General features: G+C 41.8%; 3 protein-coding genes across 6 annotated transcripts; 1 reads left to right on the forward strand and 2 right to left on the reverse strand.

Annotated features, from left to right (window-relative positions):
• Positions 1–526: 526 nt before the first annotated feature.
• On the reverse strand, positions 527–7,272 carry LOC122398678 (scm-like with four MBT domains protein 1). Its single transcript, XM_043398767.1, has 9 exons — positions 6,504–7,272; positions 4,571–4,777; positions 4,383–4,452; positions 3,316–3,728; positions 3,150–3,239; positions 2,562–3,076; positions 1,647–2,497; positions 909–1,555; positions 527–847 (listed from the first exon to the last, which is right to left on the reverse strand). Exons 3-9 carry the CDS (start codon positions 4,426–4,428, stop codon positions 677–679), a joined length of 2,733 nt encoding a protein of 910 aa, XP_043254702.1. The 5' UTR covers positions 4,429–4,452; positions 4,571–4,777; positions 6,504–7,272; the 3' UTR covers positions 527–676.
• On the forward strand, positions 5,669–9,055 carry LOC122398679 (peptide chain release factor 1-like, mitochondrial). Of its 4 annotated transcripts, none has more exons than XM_043398770.1 (3): positions 5,669–5,924; positions 7,534–7,721; positions 7,897–8,816. In XM_043398770.1, the coding sequence occupies exons 2-3, from the start codon at positions 7,592–7,594 to the stop codon at positions 8,799–8,801; spliced, it is 1,035 nt and encodes a 344-aa protein (XP_043254705.1). In that variant the 5' UTR covers positions 5,669–5,924; positions 7,534–7,591; the 3' UTR covers positions 8,802–8,816. The 4 variants fall into 4 exon arrangements, with proteins under 4 accessions (XP_043254705.1, XP_043254706.1, XP_043254704.1 ...); XM_043398769.1 differs by lacking the exon at positions 5,669–5,924 and adding an exon at positions 8,926–9,055 and having other exon boundaries at positions 7,272–7,721; positions 7,897–8,806; XM_043398771.1 differs by lacking the exon at positions 7,534–7,721.
• A 1,914-nt stretch (positions 9,056–10,969) lies between these two features.
• LOC122398677 (voltage-dependent calcium channel subunit alpha-2/delta-3) lies at positions 10,970–21,452 on the reverse strand. The gene is made up of 17 exons (XM_043398766.1): positions 21,145–21,452; positions 20,124–20,310; positions 19,188–19,727; positions 18,647–19,054; positions 18,232–18,546; positions 15,900–15,980; positions 15,731–15,805; positions 15,542–15,646; positions 15,391–15,462; positions 15,142–15,289; positions 14,952–15,018; positions 14,443–14,612; positions 14,237–14,360; positions 12,953–13,227; positions 12,535–12,878; positions 12,211–12,453; positions 10,970–11,373 (listed from the first exon to the last, which is right to left on the reverse strand). The coding sequence occupies exons 1-17, from the start codon at positions 21,225–21,227 to the stop codon at positions 10,981–10,983; spliced, it is 3,630 nt and encodes a 1,209-aa protein (XP_043254701.1). The 5' UTR covers positions 21,228–21,452; the 3' UTR covers positions 10,970–10,980.
• Positions 21,453–22,329: the final 877 nt, after the last annotated feature.

The following is a 22,329-nucleotide window of genomic DNA, read 5'->3' on the forward strand; positions in this document are numbered from 1 at the left end:
GTATCGATAACAGAAGCACATAAGCGTACACGTTAAACAAAATGACATATTTGAAGCAACTTGTTCTTGTTTGAAATGTTATCTACAGTGTAGACCGTTTGGCGATGTTTCAAAAAGTACAGTCCGGTGCATAGCATGCAAGAATATTGTCGCAAATTTAGATTGCGACACGCGAAAACGACAGTTCGAGTGTACATTTTAGGCCACTGTAGTTACGTGTTATATCGAAATTCGGTACATTTTGTAACTACGAACGTAACGTTTTATTGTTAATTTACAAAATAAAAGTTCGAAAGAATTTGTACTATATAAATATAAACGATGGGAGAAAATTCACGATTATAATTTTTTATACAAATTTCTTTTTATACATTATGGAAAAAGAACATGCCTCGATGCGTTAGGTATATGGCTGATAACTTTATGTATAATCGTTACAATTCAATTTCATTCAAAAAGTTTCCAACATAACAAAAATAATTTAAATATATCATGCTACGATTAAATATAATGTATCACTATTTAATGGTAATGCAGTCTTGCATTTTTATATAAATTAAAAATCACTCAGTCATTATCATACAATTAACATCTTAATGTCATTTTGCTTCGCACAGTACATTATGTTACACTATATAAATAATAAAAATAAATTGAATTCTTCTAATTGACGAAATTATACAATTTGATACTGTTCTGGTTCTATTTCGTTGATGTGCCGTAGAAAGAACGTAACTTTGACTTGCTCCACGTGACGGCAAAGCTTCATCGCTAAACTAGTTCGTAATTTCATGTGCTGGGTCAGAGACGGTAGATTCAACAATAAAAACGCCAATCCGTCGATTTCCTGTTAAATGAAATACATTAATGGAACACGTTCGACTACGTTAAGATTATTCTCTCTTTACCTCTTGTTTCACACGATACGCGATATCTTTGCAGTCGTTCGTTTTTCTCAAGTATCTGAACACATCGTCCACGCTCCAGAACAACGGATTCGAGTCCAGCTTCCGCGTTTTCGGGCGCCTTTGTTTCTTCTGCATTCTCACGTACTCGGCGTCTGCTTCCGAACAATCGGACTCGATGCTCGTGTCCCAATCTCGTTCCCTCTTACTTGCCCTGGTGACGGAATTACTTTGGCTATACTTCGACGAATGTTGTTTGTTGCTCATACTGTTGGGACTTCCTCTGTCTTTCGTTTTTCTGTCGTTGAACGAACTACCCGAATCTTCCGAGGCGTTGCTCGACGGTGGTTCGGTTTTAAATTCGTCCGACTTGTCCGACTTCTCCAAACCTTTCTGTATCATGATATCTATTTCCGAAAGCGGGGCTCTACCATCGAGAGTCTCCTCGATTCCTGATATATGCTTTGCTAAATCCAACGACATGAATGGCAATTCGTCTTCGTGGTCGTAATCGTCGTGAGTATCCTTCTCTCTGTTTGCCCATCTGCCGCGTCTCCTTTTCCTCCTACCGCCCCATGGTTTTGGTTTTTGCACCATGATGCTTGTGTAACCCTTTGGCTTCCCTCTCCTTCCAGTACCCACAGATGCCGCTAAAATAAAATATCATTTGAAGTTAATACATACTCTGATATCAAATCAGTTATAATCGTCTGACAAGCTCGTATATCCCAAGTTACTCACTGAATTTCGCTTTAGACGTTTTATGACATTTATCCGGACATTCGTTCTCGGGTACATACAGAGGGCCAAACAAGTTTGGACATACCATTAGCTTCTTACAGATATTTCTACAGAAATCAGCCACCATATCGCCTGACGTGACGACAGCTACGCTGGCGCGATATGTATTGTTTTTATGCTTTGCCTTCAAAACTTCTAAATGATAACCGGGATCTGGTTTCGAATCGCATTGGAGCACTTTCAATATCCGTGCACTTCTGTATCCAACGGACACGATCATCGATAAAACTTCTCTCATAACTAGAATCACGGGACCGGGGCCCACTGCTTTCGGCAGAGTTGCTAATTTCCCTTTAGAGATCATAGGTCCCGTGAAACAACGGTAATTGAAATAGATCTTTGGACACCATAACGACGAGCGTGGTTCGGATATAGGTATATCCAGAACATTGCTTTTCTTATCATCTTTAGCCGGCGTTTGAAGCTTTTTACAAAGCTCTACATAGTCCTTTGGTGGTTTCAATGGATAATGATTAGATTCGCACCATCCGACCGGAAATATTTGTAGGGAATGCATATCTACTATGTGTTCTGGCCTAGTGTTTTCATAATTGTCTAACATTAACCATAAGAGATTGTCAACGATTTTAGTAATATGAGCAGCGCATATAATGTTTTCGCATTCTGGATCGACTGCTTCTAATCTCATACCACATTCGAAGCCTGCATCAGTGGCACTTTGCCTTTCGGAAAATAACGTTTCGTCTGCAGCAGTCGTTTGAGTGTCTGTTAAATATTCGTCCCAGTCAAAGTCCTCCTTTTCCGAAGTCCAACCATTTGGTTGTACGATTCTGAAAAAGTAATAAAATGTTAAGCCACGATTGTACAAATATTCAAATAAAATATTATATTTACTTGATATTGTTTTTCTTCGCCCATCCAACTGGAAAGATATACGGATATTCTGCTGTGCAGAGCCAAGTATTGTTTTCTGTACTATTGTACATACACGTCTCGATATCGATGTCTTTTAACAATTTATCGTATGTATCAATACGTACAAGGAAGTAAGTATCGTCAAATACTTTTATAACTGTAGCTGGGCATATCTGTGATTGATGAATTGGACTTAAAGCTTCTAGTTTCATGCCAACTTTAAATTCGTGCTTTGTATGCTCTATGTTATTGAGAAATAGTTCTTCCGGCAGATCGTTATTTTTTGGTATAGATTCTAATAAATCTTTCCATTCTTCGTACGTATGCATATCTACAATGGAACTGGGCGGTTCTAAAAACCAAGTGGAATCGGATTTAGACGTGAATCCGTATGGATGAAGATGCTCCGATGTACAGAACATCCAAAAATCTCTGTTCAACGAACTGGGGGTGTCGTATCTCAGTAGAAGGCGTCCACCTACATTTTCTATAATCTGTGATACAAAATAGAGAACATTAACTTTGAAGTAAACCATAACTAAATAAAACGTATCTGCTGTTTCTCACCGTAGCTACCCATAATTTGTAAGGATGCAGTGTATCGCTTACTTCAACCTTCATGCCTTGTTTGATCCTCTCAGTCATGCTGAGACCATCCTGTGTAGACAATAAAAGAACAAAATTAAACATTAACAATATTTCCTGTGACTTTTTTTACAAGTTTGCAACCAACCCCTGACAACATTTCTGTGGGAACGGTACGAGCTGTTGTTAAAAATTCAGGCAACTTCTCCGCACAATTAGGCGATCGTTGAAGTACAATATCGGGTGGTTCTAACTTCTTATTATTTTTCACACACCAGCCAAGTTCATGAGCAGCTTCTTTGGTAAGGTTGAACCAAAATTCCAGCGATCTGTCATCACCCCCGAAATAACGCAAACGTAACAAAGGCCCGCATGCCATGACAATGGAAGCCACCCAATATTTGATATTTTCCTTGTCCGAGCTTGATGGAACCGGCACTTCGAGGGACATGCCAATTTCGATACTGCTCTGAAGCGTAAGCTCCACATGAGGAAACATAATTTGAGGCACCTCGACGCTCTTTGTAACATCAAGATAATCTTGCCAAAAGAATCCATATTCTGAAAAACCAATTGCCGCTTAAAATTTGCACAAATTATAATTTTGGAATAATAATTAACGCATTAAACATATTTTCTGACTTAAACACATACTTTTATGAATAAATTACAGTATCTATTTTCTAACTGTAGCAAATCAAATATAATAATATTGCTTCAAAACTTAATTTCTATATATATATATATATATATACATATATTTATACATGTATATACAAAATTATTTTTATTTGTCAAATATAAATATATTCGAAGATTAAAACACAATAACGTTTGATTAGAATCGAATATCACGTTGCTCAAGACTGTGTTTTCATGCACTATCACAGATTACAAACGACTCGTCGCTATCACGATGTTGCGATCAACGAAACAAAATAAATTCTTTCGCGCGTTTTATCAACGATCACGCATAAACAACGGTAATTATTTTCGAAACGAAACATTAAAAGCTCCGTGAACGTGCAACGAAACACCATTATAATGGAATCACCGACCGACAGTCGAGGCCGGAGTTCAAAAACTTTAAAAGGTTACAAAATAATAGAAATCATAAAAGTTTACCGCGAACAATCGTCGACGTTATATAATAAAAAAATCGCGCCAACGACAACCGCGTATTAATTCTAGCCACGGTTGTTAATTTAATCTTACCTCCTTCTTGCACTTTCTCTTGTATTCGATTCTCGCAAGGTTCCATGATTTCGTTATAATATTATAAGGCCTGCACATAAATTCATCGTGATCAATTTCAATCCGTCGTTAATCGACGGCAAACGAAAACGCGTTATTAGTCAGTAACGAACATTTACTAACGGACCGTAGAGGATTTAGAAACTTACCGTGGTGCGGCGTGCGCTTATTTTTCGAAATTTCCGTGGTGCTTGTTTTAATGAAAAATAGTACCGTCGATCGTAGCTGCCCGTGCCGCTCTATACTGTCCTACCGTGCGTGTGTCTTCCTCTTTCTCGCTCTAACCGTTGACTCCTATCTCTCTCTCTCTCTCGTGCAGTAACGTTTGGCGCACTCGTCCCGAATATCAGAGCTACCTACATCGAATTGGGCAACCTTTTGAATTACCTTCGGCAATGATTTACGAAACGACCCCCTTTTACTCGTACACTGGACTGCACGAACGCCTTAACCCTTTCCTACTAGACGCGAACTGTTAACGTTTTTACTTCCGAGACTCTACGTTTCCGTATCTTACTTTTACGTAGAAAGATGCAAGACCTTTCCCGATCATTCGTAGCATCGCATTTTTCTGTTTAAACCGACCGAAGCAAGCAATAGTACCAGTCTTTTAACCCTTTCTATTCTAAGATTTGAAATTCTCAGCAGGGTGAAAGGTCAATTCATCCGAACGACCGACTCTAACAATATTACGTTTCTCTTTCTTAATTGTTCATCGAAAGCATCTTTTGTTTTCGACTTACAAGATTATGTATTTTGAGTAAACGAATTCTTTATCTTGTCTGCTGTGTGCAAGATTTCTACAATAGCATTAATTGTTTCAGCAAACGCCCATAGGCGTTCACCATGCACGTATATCGATCAAATGCTTATGAGATTCATATCGAAGAATAAAAGGATTAACCTTGACGAGGTTCGAGATAGTCGAGTTCAAAGAAAATGAAGTGAAGCAAGATCACGTTTGAAGTATATGTATACAGGGTGTCCCATCTAACTTCATCGCTTCGAATAACTTGCTTGTTTTTTATATCGTACAAAAACTTTTCAGACGTAAATTACACGTGTTTTGTGGTAAAGGGCTTCCAAAAATAATTAAAACCCCTTTCGAAATTATCTACCATACTTGATAATACAACGATCATTTTTATTTTGTCTCGACAGATCGAACGCGTCATTTGGTTCTCGTATTAATTCATTACGCGAATTTATTCTCGTTTGATTCGTGTTTTCTTTTAAAATTCCCCGCGGATAAAAGTCGAGCGACACGACATTGGACAATCTTGGAGGCTAAACTGTGGACTCGGCCATGACAGTTGATATTTCCACGCAGCAGCTCGAGCATTCCCATTCTAGAAATCGTAAATGAAGTGCATTCTGTATACTCTTAACTCGTAAATAATACAGGCATACGAAGTCCAACTTACTAATTATACTGACGAAAATTACCTTCAGAGTGTTTAACAACTTCGAATAATAAACACAGCACTCGTAAACAGACTAAACGTAAATATTGCTGATCTATTCTTGCATTGTACTTCTATCAATGAGTCCCAATATTGTCCCCTTTGTATTTCGTATTTTTGTCATTAACAAAGCTTTAAACGACCTATGTTTACAGAATATTTTTTTCTTATTTAGCCCTACAGAATATATTAACAAAGTTTGGCCATTAAAATCTGGGATACCCTGTGTATTATTTTTGTTATACTTATATTACGTTCCGTCCGATTATCTTTACGAAATAGGTCAGTCGTGTAAAGTAGAAAACATAATGGGCCATCCTGTATGCAATGGCGTAGTCAGAATTTTGTCTAAGAAGGGACGAAAATGCTAAACTAAAATTTAATTACATTTTATGTACGAATTTTGTTTATATGCATATTTGTCTATAAAGGTTTATTCTCTCGCTTCTATCTATATACATATATGCGTGTTCTCGCTTCGCTTTATTTAGTTTTTGTGTACGAAATGGGTTCCACCAGTATACAATTTATTTATAAATAACTAGTAGGTGACAAGTGCCCCATGTGCCCCACCCTGGCTACGCCCTTGCCTATACATATATGTGTAGTAAAGTCGTACCTTTTATTTTGTTATTTTATCTTGACACACGCTTCTCGTAAACTAATCGTAAATCCAGCCAACTCTACCAACGAAATACGAACCGCACTTGTTCAATGCGCGAGTATTACGAACTATTATTGTTTTTTCCTCACCGTACGTTATAGCAATCTGAATGCTTTCGTGCGGTATACTTTGTACATCATTATTCATATAATGTTACATAAATAAGACCGAAATATATTAGCAACGAATCGTACGCATGTACTCGTTAGAAAATCGATACAATTGATGCAACATGTTTTTCGTTCCATTTCCATACGCATACTGTTTACGCACGTATATACTTTTCGATGCACAGAGGATTTATTAAATGAAACAACAATATACCATGACTATTTAATTGTACGTGAAAGAAATCAACGATGCACGTTCGAAGGAACATAACGTGTTAAAATTCGACATAACGACGTGGAAATAGATCCTATACGAGAAAACGTATACGTATCGTGTTTTTTCAACGTTGTGTAAAACAGGATAAACTTAATTGAATCGAGATTGTAAAAAACTCTCGAATTTGTAGCTTCAACCTGTTGTTACCAAACAACAAATCCAAAAACATCGAAAAACGATTCATTGATTTTTCGAAAATACCGTTCCCTCGAATGAAAATGAATCTTAGACATCGTACGATAAATATTTTTAGTTAATTCTAAGAATATTTCTCGTAAAGTATTCGGACGAGTATCTTAACGATTTATATTTTCCTAATGTTTCCCATCCTGCTAGCAGACGACACATACGTTGCTCACTTCAGTTGTAAATATTGTAATGCAAAGGGATGTTTTTCTTTCTGAAAAAATGCTCGTGATTTTATGACACATAATTTACACAACACGCAGTAAATTATGTTGTCTCTTACACGGCGATGCAAGTTTCATGCTTGCCGATATTATGGGAATGTCGCGAATAAAATTAAATTCGAATCTTGGTTACCATTGTTGCTTAACCTTAATAGAGAGTTTCCATTCGTGTCTTGTAAATTGTTTAGCTCGAAAACGAATTTATCACGGACCAACGCGAACGTTGAATGGTACTTGAATCACCTTATGAACGCGTATAAAAATAATGATCAGAAAAACAAAAGCATCGTGGAGGTTCTTAAGATACAAACAGTGACAGAATTGTTGAACGAAAAGCTCAAGATAACAGAGAATCTTAAGAATTTACACGAACTTGGTAAGTTCCAAACATTACAAAGTAGTGGCGTTTGTTTTTTACATCAGAGAATATTATTGGTTCGAAACTAAGTAACCAGAGGAATCGTTTGCATCTATGTCACGAGTAATGCCACTTTGTGGCACGCAAAATTGTCCTTATTGGTAATAACTAAACGATATGAATTGATTTTCAGTTAACAACAACAAAGAATTAAAGAGCCTCGCTATGGAAGAGAAATCTGCGTACGAACAACACTTACTAAACATCGATGAAAGGATAGTGGATACGATTTTAGAAAATTTAGGGGACGAAAGTTACGAGAACACTGTTGTTGAGATAGTGCCGGGTGTAGGAGGTCAGGAGGCTATGGTCTTTGTTAAAGATATATTAAATATGTACCAGGGATACCTAAACTATTTAGGATTAGATTACGAAGTAATTGAATTAGATAACAGCGAGCAAGGTGGTTTAAGGAATGCCGTTATGGTGGTATCGAGCGAAAAAGCCTTTAAAAACTTAAAATACGAAAGTGGCGTGCATAGGGTACAAAGAGTACCAACGACAGAGAAAGGGGGCCGAATGCATACGAGTACGGCTGTGGTACAGGTTTTGCCAGAACCCAAGGACATAGAAATTAATTTGGAGAATAAAGATTTGAAAATAGAAACGAAAAGAGCGTCTGGAGCTGGCGGCCAGCATGTAAACACCACAAGCTCTGCGGTTAGAGTGGTCCATATACCTACCGGCACGACCGTCACGTGCCAAATAGATAGATCGCAAATAAAGAATAAAAAGTGGGCGCTGTTAAAGTTGAAAAGTATACTGTACCAGCAAGAATTTTCTAAGCAAACGTCATTCATTGCCACGTTGCGCAAGAAGCAGATGGGAATGAGATCAAGAAATGAGAAGATCAGAACGTATAATTATAATCAGGATCGTATTACGGATCATAGAATAGGAAATGGTACGCTACACGGTTTGAAAGAGTTCATGAAAGGCGGACCGATGTTGGAAGAGCTACAGGACAGACTTCATAAGGATATGCAGCAGAAGCTATTGCTGGAGATAATACAAAAGATGGAGAATGAATTGAAATAACAGCGGTTCGTTCAACATTTGCCATTTTGATAAGAAACGATTTCATTTACATAGGCAAGCCATTGTACATAGCAAATTGGTAATAAACTCTGTGTAATACAAGTAACATTCATTCGTTTTTCAGACGAAACTCGTCGCGCCCGTCTACCTATACAGAGTCCCTTTCAGTCTCGCTCAAGGAAGCAGAGATTTAGCGAAGTAGAGAGTTCAGTTGTTTATTTGAAAAACATACAACAAGATTCTTTTGTTTCGTTTGGTTTTAACCGCGTGTCCAAAGGCACACACCATTCTTTAACTTCTTGTATAATACATTAATATACAAAATTAATATTTGTAATCTCTATGAATATCAAACGATATGTTTTACATCGGTTAATGTACAAAGCGCAAAAATGTGAATGTGTTCCATAGTAATCGGTAACGTGCACACGCGGTATACGCCCCTGCTCCGAACCGTACCCGTGAAACGATCTTATAAACGAATCAAACTCGCCGCGGCGATGGCGATTTCAACATCCCCGCCGGTAGTTCCGAGCGATTATCCCATGAAACGTAGGTGCATTCCACCTACAAGCGTTCTAGCGCGAATTGACTTCCTCGTTTGTGTCGCAAACCGAAGTTTAAGATCTTAAACGCGAAATATGCATTCTGGTCGACTGAAATTTTCCACCTACACAAATTGGTTTGCCCGCGACTTTTCTAGCGAGTGACGTCATCGCTTATAAATGCAAAGCGTACCGTACGGCAGTACTTCATAGTGAATTAAAACCAGGGACTTTTTTTTGGGATTAGCAAATTATGGATATTGTTACTGGAATTATGTCAGTCATAGGGACACTTTTTTAAAGGAACTTTCTCTGATGATCTGTTCGTACAATTTTCATTATATTTGCTTGTAAAAATACTGTGTATACTGAAAACATCAATAAATATACGTGCGAAATCCGAATAAAAAATAGTTTGCCTCTTAAAAAATAACAAAAGAGATCTAAACCGGAATAGCCCCTTAAGGATCGAAGCAAGGAGAAGAGCAGGGACGCATACAGAGTTGACGTCGCATTGCATTTTGGGCAGTAAGGTTGTCTTTTTAGGACTAAATAGTTCGGCACTGAGTCATGGTTGTCCGCTTAAATCCTGGAACGGACAACTATAGAAGCCGCGAATTCATGGACATCGTCAGACATCGGACTTTATCAAGAATTCTACGTAATATACAGTAATTCCTCGAAACATGTTCATTCAACGAACCTTAAAATTGTTACATACAGTGCGTTGCATAGCTATAGCATCACCCTCATTTTTAAATATTATTGGAAATGAGACTTATTTTTATCGGGGAAATTTCGCCAATCGATGGATAATATTTTTGTGAAAATAAAAGCTTTAATTTTTATTACCGGATGATTTGTCTTCGAACCAAATCTGAGATAAGTGAAGCTCGATTCCTAGCACACAAACGGCAACGAACATCTTGCAAGGAAACACTGCAGCTAGTTGAACCTTCATCCCGTGACGCTCTATAACACTGGTCAACAAATTTTTAATTATAATTTGTATTCTTTACGATTAAGCTTTTATATATTTTATATTTATATTTAAGCTCGAATATACAACATAAATGCAATCGGCAAATGCTATTTTTAAGATCATAAAAAATTTTCAGTTTTAGTTCCTGCGTGTCAGGGAAACTAGAGCCAATAACTTTAACTTTCAATCGCGCAATTTAGGGTTGTAATAAGAACTGGGATCAATTACTCGGTCAAAGGATACTTATTTGCCATTGACCAGTGATAATCCTCGAGATCGACGAGCAAGACTTTCGGGATGCAGACCCTGCCTGCACTAAAAACACGCGCTAATAGAGGGGACAGCACCAGGACCTTTGTTACGCCTCCCTATTACAGCGTCGCTATAAATACTAGAACATCTTGAAATCGTAGTAACTATCAAAAAGAAAACATCGAATACTTCGTAACGAATCGCCTCCAATTGTACTTTGTCTCGTTAATAGCTTAATGACGTTGGCAAAAGGTAATACGCATTTACGAATCTCTCGAGAGCACCCTAATAACATCTATACCGGACGTTCGCGACGAACCGACGCGAGAGAACGTTTTCATCGTTGATCCAGCCCAGTAGAGTCGAAAAATCCTCGAGTCGCGAGTCGATTCGCGGGAAATTAATCCTGACCGAGGACGATCCGTCTGACAAAGACACAGACGGTAGATAACAAAAGAAGGAGGTAGATATTCGACTCCACGTTCGAAGCCAAGCCACAGAGATCTTTGATCTCGCTTTCTTTCGGGTCGCTGCGAATGCAGGACTGAGGTGTCTTTCTTTCTAAGGGGTTGAGCGCTTTCTGGCAGACCAAGGAGTTGTTCTCGTACATCACTTCTTCCGGGTAGATGCTCAATGGGGGCGACACAGTCTCTGTACAGTCTGTGTTGACCACTAACAGAAGCATATTACTGAAGTTCACCGGTTGTACGATGTATGGCCTTAGACAGTCTTCGTTTACATCGGTTTCGATGTCAAACGACTGGAAGGACACGTTCCGGAGGTACAGGTACACCTGAGAAGAGAAAGAATTTAATGTACAGGGTGGATCTTAACACGCGGTACCTTACTCAAACGACGATCGGAGACAAACAGATTATGAGTAAGTTTCTTGGAAACGTATGCCCTATTAGACCTTCCTCTCGAGCAGTGTCCATTATTAACACGTTGAATGCCATGGTAATCACCGATGACCAGTGCTTCAACTTCATAACCTATTCTTTGAACACTTTGAATGTCTGAAGCCTAGCACTTGCATGAACATAGTAATTAAGTTTCATCGTTTCCCCGTGAACTAAGTTAGTAGTAATGAACAACTTATTCATACCTCAGGAGCAATTAATCACACGACGATGAAACTTGGTACAGCAACTTCTATATGATGCAAGATGTGCCACGATTTAGTATACATCTTTCGATGATCATCCAGAAAATGATCTCGAAACATCGGACTCGGTTTAGTAAACACATCACACTCACAAAAATGTAAAAAAGAAAGTTGAACCGAATACGCCATGGCGACTGTTTAACCGCACGAACGACAACGGACTCTGGCCATTAAGAGATCGGTAAATCGGGATGAATTATGCCGAAAGGTCGCGAAACAGTTCAGGCTGGGTCAGGTATTAGATTCTGCCCGAATTCGTCGATTTTTTGATCGTTAAACCCGAGTTTCGGGCTACCTGCGTATCTCGAGCACCGGCTTGGCCGCCATGATGGATTTCGAAAGACAACATAAAAGATGGCGCAATCGCTAAGCGAAGGGCAAAACGAACTGTAGGCGGGAAAATTTAAGAAAAATGAAAGGGGAAATAAATAAAATAATTCTTTCAGTAACGAACAACCGGTTTACCTCCTGATCACAAGCTTCTGGTCTCGTTCGGTTGATCAGAACCTTTTGGTCAAACAATTTCTCGTCCTTCGCGTCCACCGTCGGTTTCTCCTCGCTCTCTTGATAGTCCTCGTGTATAGCCTCGTCCTCGTTTGGATAAGCGAACGTCTGTACGTACTCGGAGTCCCAAATCCCAGCTTTGGCCCAAGCCCAGGCTGCTTTCCCGACGAACCACGAGATCAACTTCTGGGCGGTTTTCCACGGCTGAATGCAACGAATCACGAACAGAATATGATTGGCATTAAAAAAGACTAGTTAAATTCTGCTTTAAGAAAAAAACCTCACCGTCACCAATATGTTTCCATCGTTGGTGGTATGCGTTCTCTTGAAGCAGACTGCTTGGTAATCAAATATTCTAATTTTCTCGAAAACCCCTTCCTTCACGAGACTGGTCATGATCGGGCCTCTGATCTCACCGAAGAATTTCCCTGCGTCGGACTCATCCTCCGCTGCGATCACATACCCGTTGTTGTCTATCAAGTAGCAGGTCCAGTTGCCCTCGCCGCAATGCGTGTAGCAATTTGTTTGGCCCTCGCAGCTGAACGTGATGTTCTGGAATAGACCTTGAAGGGCGGTGTGCTGAAACTGGAAACCTACCACCGCTGCTGGCGCGTTTCCTTTCTGAGGTTCTGAAGGACGAACGTACAAACTCCGTTATCAAATCGTGATACGAGAAGTCGCGAGAACAAACGGGAAATTTAACCTGTAAAAATAGCGCGACTGGCGGTGACGAGGGTGGTGTTGTCGGCACCCTCCTCGTCGAGCGGTACGGAAAAAACGAAGCTGTCCGGATCGATGTAGTGCTGTTCCACGGCACGTTTGTACCACACTTCGTCGATGGCCCTCGGGTACATTTTGCTGAAGTGGTCCTCGGGAACGGCGCTCTCCTCGTCCAGCAGGAAGTCCTGCCATCTTGTCAGGCCGCTGTGGGTCGCCATGAACGCGAGCGTCACGCCGAAACGTTGTTGGAACTCTTTCCTACAAGAAGGGAAGCGTTAGACTTTCTGGTCGGCGTAATTATTCCTCAAATTAGAACTCCGAGCATTCCTCCTCTAATATACTGCGCTATTGCGATACTGCCGAGCTCCGACAACTCGATTGCGACGCTCGAACAACTTTACCGAGTAAAAATTGCACTTCGATCGAGAAAATCGTTTCTTGGACAGAGACGACAGAATTCTTTAAACAACACGTTTAAATTTAAAAATCAAACACCGTTCTGCCTGTGTCTGATCCAAGAAACCGAAGGATTAAAGCGTTGCGAGCGAGTTTGTAAATACACCGTGACTACTGTATGATACTGGTCGAGATCAATCGATCCTCCTGCTGTCGGGGTCATCGTCGTTCCTCTTCGAGGTCCCAGTTCCGAGATACGACCTCCGTTCATTGGACGATTCGTGATCTAACGCTTCGCGCCGATTAAGAATCGCAGAAGGAACAACAAAGGAGTAAAAAAAAAAAAAAGTGCAAATCACTGGTGAAGAATGGAAATAAAAAGTATCCAGAAATCTTACAAAATTGAAGGTCTCGATAACAAGGAGAACGCATAGAGAATTGAAAAAGAGAACGTCGGGAGGAAAGCGAATACAGACGAAACAAGCAACGAAAGAAACAATCGTTAGTCTCTAAAAAGTAAAAGGGAAACAAAAGATAGAAAGAAAACGTAAGGTGCGTTGTGATGGACGTTACCTGGGCAGCAGATTCATCAGCCTAGCTAAAGGTCTGCATGGCGTCAAAGTGGTCAGTATTAGTAAAAAGGAACGGGCGCGTTTCGTTATTCCTCACCGTAGAAACAGTAAATGAAACGGAAACGAGAGAAAAATTGTGCAGTGAACGGAAAAAATGTACAGAGGGAACGACACACGATAAACTCTGTACGATTGATAACAATTTTCATTTAGATTATTTCTTTCCCTCGTGAAAACTTCTTGCATTGTAATGGAGAACAAAGGTGCCTTAACTATTTCTTGTCTGGTAGGATGCTCACCCTTTTTCTTCGCGCGTAGTGCTGAGGTTTGCGAACCACTCGGTTACCTTTGCGTCGAACACCAGACTCTGGAGTAGCTCCCTGTCGCAGTAGTAGGAGTCTTTGTCGGCTTTGTACGGCGTGGCTGTTGGGGCAGAGTGTTAGCCGTTGGTCGCTCGATAGCAATTGACGGGTCGGGGATTGCATTCATTGAAAATTATACCTACACTTTGATTTACGGTGAGTGTCGTTACCGGAACTCGTGGCCGAGTATTCTGGCGGCTGGGACGGTTGTTTCATGTCGTTCCATTTCCAGCGCGGCTGGCGAGTACGCTCCAAAAAATGCAACAGCTGCGCCTCCGAGGAATTGAATGTACGCTCGTCCTCGTAATGGTATCTGCAATGGTATTTAATTTTTAATCCACGATAGACAGATTGCGTTTAGCGCAAATCAAGAATGTAGGGGTCTCGAACTTTTGTATGCTACTGTAGTTCACCGCAAGAAATCTCTTTCAATAACTTCACCCATTAGAGCCCACGAATACTCTGTAGCAGTCAATATGATTGACGATGTGGGAGGAAGGAGGGAATGAATCGGATACTAGACACAGCGTGGAGTTTAAAAGCAATTTCACTGACGCTAGGCGTCCATAATCTTTCATCGTTGTTTGACGTAAATCCGGGAGTTCGAATTTAGGTCGACTGTTTAAAATTAACCAAAGTTAAGGGCACTTACTTGCAATACAACCAATCGGGATGCACCCGCCAGTTCGTACCAGTGAAATAATCCGACACGTTCTTGCCTGCGACAGACGATCTGGTTAGCGTGTTAGAAAATGCTTGAGATACTGGATAAAAATTTCTATCTATTGTAGCCTGATCAACTAGGGTTTCAAGCGTCGACTTAATATCATTGGGGCGCGTACCACTAACGTGCGCGCGGTGTATTTCCTCGGTTGCGAGCACGCGATAACTTCCGGTGTGATCATGTTCCGGCAGACTGACCACCACCGTGAACGGTGTGTTTGGTATACCAGTGTAGTCGTACTTCCTCCTCACTCTGCCCACGCGTTTCTGCCAAGATTCAGAGAAAGTGGGTCAATGTAATTTTTTTTTTTAAATTGCACGAAACGAGCCTCGCTTCATTTTCCGCGGAAAATTACGAAACAACTCACCATGTCATCGTAATGGTACTTCGTGTGAAGCGTCACGCTACCGGTCGTCTGATTGACCACGTCATTACGGAACTAAAAGAAGATCAGTTTTATAAAAAATAATAATACTTTCGCGATGGAGGAAAGGACACTGAATTTTTTTACGTAATACCATAATGATTCCTTCGCCGAACTCCCTTGGTCCCCTGTCCTGATCCATCAGCTCAACCTCCGCCATGTCGACGCTGTTGTACGCAGGCTTCAGGATACCCTGAAACTATAATTACACCGTGTTGTGACGAGAGGGAGAATATTCGTTAAATTATGACAATTATGTAGAAGTGATCGAAGGGATCTTTACCACTGGTCGGAGGTCGGGATGAATCAGGATGAAACCGTTGTTGGTCACGATGAACGCGTATCCGTTAACGCCGAGCTATATCCCAGAAATAAAAAAAAGTTAAGTAATTACCGATGTGCTTAATTTCGAATTTTAACGAGCTACAACGTATGGAAGATGATCGTCTCACCCGATGGGGCATCATGAGCTTCTGTATCTCTTCGATCGGAACGTCCGTGCCAGCAACACCGAGGAGGTCGGCGATCCGTGTCTGCGCAAAGAATCATCGTCGCGTTTTAACGTAATCCGATCGGTAAAGCGATCGGCGTGTTTTGAAATGAATTACGTATCATCATCATCCCAAGTCGCATAACCATAAGCGTATCTACCTTCTCCAATAAACGCTATCACAATGAATTCGTCTAAAGACACACTGTTCTAGTATTAAAAATTAACGATAGTTACTAAAGAAACGATAACAATAATAATAATAATAATAATCATAACGTGTTTTTTTTTTTATACGGTTGGACGTATAAAACTAGCTCAACTACGTTCTCAATAATAATAATAATAATAATAATAATAATAACGATACACAATAAGAACAATATCTGACGCAGGCTATCCTAAGTGTTAATAATCAAATCACAATTGGTCGCGCCGTTTATCGTTCTGCCGATCGTCCGTTCCCTCTCCGCGAATTTGCTTACATTATAGATAGTACTGGCCATAGTGTTGATCTTTATGGATCGCAAAGAGACAAATCTAATCAATTAACATCTTTGTCGTTTAATAATATTGGATTCGCGGAAAGTGGAACGGTCGTCGGAACGGCGTTCGACCGAGCTCTACTTATTTACTCGTCTAACGAAATCTAGCACTCAATAAACTTGTCAAGTACCGTGTGCACGCGTGTGCTCAGTACATTCTTTATACCCAACAGGATATTCTCTCTTATAATCAGAGCATGTATATATATATGTACGTATGTAGTCACTGCAGAACCAGAGTTCTTCTACGAGTCAATGATAATAATGATAATAATGATAATAATAATAATAATAATATTAAGAGGAGGTATCGCCGTTCGCAATCCAACAGGCGGGCAGGATAATCCGTGTTTCTACTCGTCTCGAACAGGGCACAGGGTAGACTAAAGTACCTAAACCTACCTAATGATTAAACTAAGTCCAGTACTAGCGTTAGATCAAATTAAGATACCAGAGAGACGAACGTGGACCTAAATGGAACGAAAGTTCGTCGCGCGGCCTCGGTCTCGTATCTGGGATTCCCATAACGCGCGAAAATTCGTCTTTATCGTTTCGAATTTCTTCTCTTTAACGTTGCGACAAAAATGATCAACATTATTCCTTCGTTTCGTTGCACACTGTATTATGGTCCTTTTTTTTCTGTACACATGTGAGACTGCAAAAAAAAAATACAAAATAAAATACAATGCATGTTAGTTTTATGACTGGTTTCAACAGTGCATTTAAAAATTGCATTCAACGTGATTACGAGTGTACCAATCTTGTAGAATAATCCATGAAAGATGAGAAATTAGCTTGCAACGAAAACGACGCCATAGGGGGTTGATGATCAATTGTGAAACGTCGATGGAGGCTTGTAAATCTCAATAAAAGTAATCCAAAGTGTTATTAGACTTATAAATCGGTATAGATATTTTTTCCAAACAGTAGGAATAAAGTAATAATTCGTTTTTCAACACCTGTCGATCCTCCCCTAACCGGAAACCCAGACACGTGTGAGCGAGCCGCGCGCGCGAATACAAAAGGCGAAAGGGTACAAGGGCTCTATGCATTGAAACAACGTTGCTTGTGTTTTTTGTTTTTTTTTGCTGCCAACCTCTCTTGTCTCTGTCACCCAGTACGCCTCGTTCACCAGCACCTGCCTTGTGATGTTCTGTGGACAAACAGGAACTTAAAACCAGGGGAAACTCCGTTCACGCAAGGGGGCTTGGGGGTAGTTTGTCTAACGTCTGCTCGCGATTCACAATAGGGGGGCATTTACTCCCCAAGAAGAGGAGGAAAGTTATTCCACGTTAATTAAATTTCTACGTTAATTTGCCACACGACCAGACGTATAATTCGACTGGGGACCATCGCGATTTAAGGGAAATTTGTAAACCAATACACCGTGAGACCCTCTAATTTACAATTTAACATTATCGAATGGCGTTTGTGGGCCCACGATTACCTATTGTCAATGGTGCTTATGGGTTGATCTAGTGTCTAATTTGTCATGAATACCTTAAACGTCTCTGTGGCTATCGAACGTATGAAGAAACGATGAAAAGAAAATTGTTGCATGGAAGCTAATATTTGAATATTTATAAAATTTCGAATTTAGAAGTCGAAACTTTCATGAATAATCGCCGGGTAGCGACCATCAAAGTGTCAAGGAAGCAAGAACTCCTCGTGTCGGACACCCCTATTACACATAGCGTTTCTATAGAATTAGAGTGTTCGGTTCGATTGCGCCAGAAAGGAAAATCTTACCGCGTTATTGCGTCGGTCAAACACCGGCATGCTAACCGAGGTCATCAGCTTGAACTCTTGCAAATCGTCGCTCTGTTCGTGCACCTTCTTCTGCTTCTTCACGAACCTGCGATCGTACTCGCCCGCGTTGAACAGCTTCTTTCTTCTATGAAGCCTGAGGAACCTCTCCTTCTGTTCCTCGCTCTCTCGTTGCTCCCAACGCCAGTCGGTCATCTTAGGGTCCGTGATGTCGGCGTAGACCGGTGTCCAGATCGTCGGGTGATCGGTACGACCGAGCACCAACGGTCTGGCCATCACGGGGACGTATTTGAGTACCTGGAAATATCACTTGCTCCATCAGATCACCAAAATAACAGGTTACGGGTGTCTTCGTTAGTCTAGTGACAATTTCAGAGCAATGTTGGATCCCGTTTACCTGTTCCCTGACTTCAGCCAAAGTGCAAAGGTGGACGAAGTAGCCCCTGTTGGCGCAGGCCATCCACTGAACCTCTCTGACGTCCGCCACCTCTCTGCCAATCAGATAAGTGAATATCCTAACTGGCATGTCGGCTTTGAACGGCTCGTTGCGATTGTCCCTCCAGTTGTAAGTCTCGAATATGTCCTTGTAGTTGTACGGCACGCCGTCCGTTATCAGCATGATCGCCTGGTTGCACTTGGATCCCTTCTTGTCGATTCGATAGTTCTGGAGCAGGACGAAGGCCGTGGTCAAGGCCATCGAGAAATTCGCTATCTTCTCCGTTTCCAGATTCGAGATAGCCCTCTTCAGCTCCCTGATGTTCGCCAAGTTCGCTTGTACCAGGGTGTCGTTGAAGCACGGCACCACCTGGAACGCACATATGCTAATGAACTAAAAAGTTATGTCTGTTTCGACATTTGGTCGGTTCACCAGGGTATTTAGGAATCAGTAAAGTGGTCGATACGATCGTAATCGCAATCAATCGCTCCTAGCAGGTTACCTCCTTCGTGATATTGGAGAACGTGATGATGTTCACGAAATCGTTGTTCCCAAGAGTATCCAGGATGTTGTTGACCACGTGCCTGGCGATTTCTCTGCGTATACCGGTCATGCTGCCCGACGTGTCGATGAGAATTAGGATGTCTTTGGGGCTGGTGGCCGCCTCGATGTACCAGCTTCTGGTTCTGCAGTCGAACAGGTCCACCGGCTCCAGGTACAAGTTCATAGCCGGGTACTGTCTCATGAATCCCGTCGCGCTGCCGAAATACTGCCAGGACAGAGATGGATCCTGCTCGTAGTTGTTGATGAAGGTCTTGTCCAGCTCCGCGGACCACTTGATCGCTCTGATCACCGGCGCAGCTCTTTCGTAGACGTTCGTCGGCACGTGAACGGCTGACGTGTTCAGGTTTACCTGGCCACCGAAGTGAGAACTGTATTTCAGATCGATGGTGATGTTCTTCGCGTCGATGAAGGTGAACGATTCCGGGGGCGTGACGTCCGGAGCGGATAAGGCTGACGTCTCCGCGATGTCCATGATTCTCTGGGAGACAGAATAGAAGTCAGTTTGGATCAATCGTGAGCGGCGGTGTTGAGAAAGGAATATGAAATTTTCGAGACGGGAACCAAGAGGGCCGTTGGTCGCACGGTTAAAATAGAACGATCATAAACATTAATGATCTAACAAGGGACATCCGCGAAGTGCACCCTCGCGATTTTGATGAAAATTTGCGGATTTCTAGGGCAGCCATAGGCAAGAGATAAGCATTTGCTTCTATTAGTAACCCTATTCGTTTAAAAAATGTTTATTGTATGATAGTATCCCCTATCGTTGATCGCCTTAGATGCCTGTAAAATATCGCAAACATTAGGAAGGCCTTCTTTGTGGATGTTCCTCGTTAGTACCAGAGAATTTCAATTCTTTTATGTTTATAGATACCTTGATGGCGGATATCTTTGACTCCATCATGGCTTTGATGTCCTTGGCGATCTCGTGGACCAAGGCGTTACCATCACGTATCGTGATCCCGGCTTGCTTGTACCTTTCTTGAAACTTCTCCACGTTGGTCACATACTTGCCCAGCTGCGACAGCTCGAAACCCAATTTGTTCGCCCATGTTTTCGCCCTGCACGTGAAACAAGTTGCATGAAACTTCGGAGGGGGGAAGTAGTCGGTCGTGGGAATTTGTAAACGTGCTCGAAACGTGCCAGAGCACTTGCCAACTGATGTATACACAACACGACGTTCCTTCGCGGTTGTATCAAACGAGAATCTAAATAATGGACTTTTTTTTTAATGGAAACAAACTGGCCACGAAAGTAAATACTGGCTTGGCGGAAGAAAGATGTATTGTTATTGATTATACTATGGAGATATTGTTATTATTACCACAGGGATATTGTTATTATTACTGTAATTAGTACCAGAATATGGTGACTAGCTATTAGATATTGAGATACTTTAATAGAGTAAACTTTCAACGTTTAAGTGATACTATAATACTTTCTTTCTCCCAATACTTCGTTACGTTTATTCTACATTGAACTACATTATCCCGAGTCAATATCAATCTATACTCCTGGAAATAATTATCGGATCACCTGCTCGACTACACGCAAGATGCCCCTATCGAAACGTACGACCCTCCCATTGTTCTCGTACGTTTCTCCCGGAACAATTTCAAACGACTATCCGCGACCAGAGACTATTTAAAAGCTACGCGAAAAAAAGACACGAGTCACGCACGCGGAACATGTTACACCGCGGCTCGCCCACGTTTTCATCGCCCGATAAGGGTTGGCGCATGTCGATAACACTCGTGCCACCTGAACCAGTAAATAAACCCGATTACGAGGCCAACCGTGTGGCGGAGCGTACAATTTGTTTCTTTCGCGACGCGTACAGAGTTGCAACGTAACGTGGATTTAGAGACAGGACTTGACGCTAATCGAGGACTTACGTTTTGTACGATATGCCGTCACCGCGGTCGGGCGCCTCGATCAGGATCAGGATGACGACGGCGTACAGGTAACGAAACCTCATGGCTGTCGTCGTCCGGTGCGGCGCTCCGCTGTTTACGCGAGGACACGGTAAACAAAACTGAGGCCGAGATGAGGCTCGCGTCTGACATTAAGGATACTATCCGGCCAGCCGCGGTGGTCGTCGCCGTCGTCGTCGTCGTCGTCCGTCGTTCCCGTCGACGTCGCCGTGCAGTGCGCGCACCGTACCACCACCGGACGCCAGCGAACCCCGAGAGCTTATCGATCGACGGGGCCGCGGAGCTTGCGCGTCGACGTCCGCGGGACAGCAGCGTCCCGACGACGCGTCGCCGCTCGTAACCGTCCGCTGGAAATTGATAGTAATGTTCGCCGCCGAACGTCGGCCCCTAGACACGTTCTAGGATCGCTCTGTTTTCCTCGGTTTCGTCGTTTCGTCCTCCCCCCCTTCCCCTTCCGTTTGGCACCATTCTGAAGAGGGTCGCCAGCTCTGCCCACGCGCTGGATGTTTTTGCAGGTGCCCGCTACGCCACGGAGGCGGGAATTTGTTGACTCGACGCTGAAAACGGATTGTTGTTAGCGTTGATGGCTTTGGTACCGATCACCGATGGGGGAGAATCGCTGAGGACGGGGACGTTGGAACTATGCGTGGAATTTTTACTGTGTGGACAGAGAGTTTAGTACGCGTGGCGGAGAAGCTATGATTTGTAGTAAATAATAATAGAAACATTTGTTTATACAAATCTTAGACCATTCGTACCTGTACCATGGGCATTTTAGGACACTTCCACGTAACGATCTGAAGCAGAGGATTACAAGATTAATTGTATTGTAGATTTTTATTTCGTCTGAATAGTTAGATTCTTGATACTTACATTGTTCGTGAATGAATTCGGGATTGATCATGGAAATGTAGGATCCAGGATCGTCGATGGAACCAGTTATTTTTACGATGTTTTCCTCGTTGGTTTTTGTTTTTAGGCGGAGGCTGAAAACGAGGGTGTTGTAATTTAATTAAGTCGTAGGAAGAGTTACACTCCACATAACCGAGAAGGAGGGTAGCGGAATATTTTCTAGGACAAGCTTCTCTCGCCCCCGACAGACAACCCGACGCCGGCACGAAATCGTATCTCGCATCGACGGAAGGA

Source organism: Colletes gigas, unplaced genomic scaffold (assembly GCF_013123115.1).
Source record: "Colletes gigas isolate AHSC1104 unplaced genomic scaffold, ASM1312311v1 Colletes_gigas_Sc00012, whole genome shotgun sequence".
Lineage (NCBI taxonomy): Eukaryota > Metazoa > Arthropoda > Insecta > Hymenoptera > Colletidae > Colletes > Colletes gigas.

Excerpts from the sequence above, each read along its gene's own strand:
- LOC122398679 (XM_043398769.1), top strand. The coding sequence starts at position 7,391 with ATGTTGTCTCTTACACGGCGATGCAAGTTTCATGCTTGCCGATATTAT. Across the intron at positions 7,722-7,896 it reads TAAGAATTTACACGAACTTG|TTAACAACAACAAAGAATTA; the intron begins GTAAGTTCCAAA and ends ATTGATTTTCAG.
- LOC122398678 (XM_043398767.1), bottom strand. The coding sequence starts at position 4,428 with ATGGAACCTTGCGAGAATCGAATACAAGAGAAAGTGCAAGAAGGAG. Across the intron at positions 3,077-3,149 it reads ACAAATTATGGGTAGCTACG|ATTATAGAAAATGTAGGTGG; the intron begins GTGAGAAACAGC and ends TTTGTATCACAG. Across the intron at positions 848-908 it reads CGTATCGTGTGAAACAAGAG|GAAATCGACGGATTGGCGTT; the intron begins GTAAAGAGAGAA and ends TTCATTTAACAG.
- LOC122398677 (XM_043398766.1), bottom strand. The coding sequence starts at position 21,227 with ATGAGGTTTCGTTACCTGTACGCCGTCGTCATCCTGATCCTGATCGAG. Across the intron at positions 15,981-18,231 it reads TTGACCGACGCAATAACGCG|ACACGGATCGCCGACCTCCT; the intron begins GTAAGATTTTCC and ends TTCTTTGCGCAG. Across the intron at positions 15,806-15,899 it reads AGCTCATGATGCCCCATCGG|CTCGGCGTTAACGGATACGC; the intron begins GTGAGACGATCA and ends TCTGGGATATAG.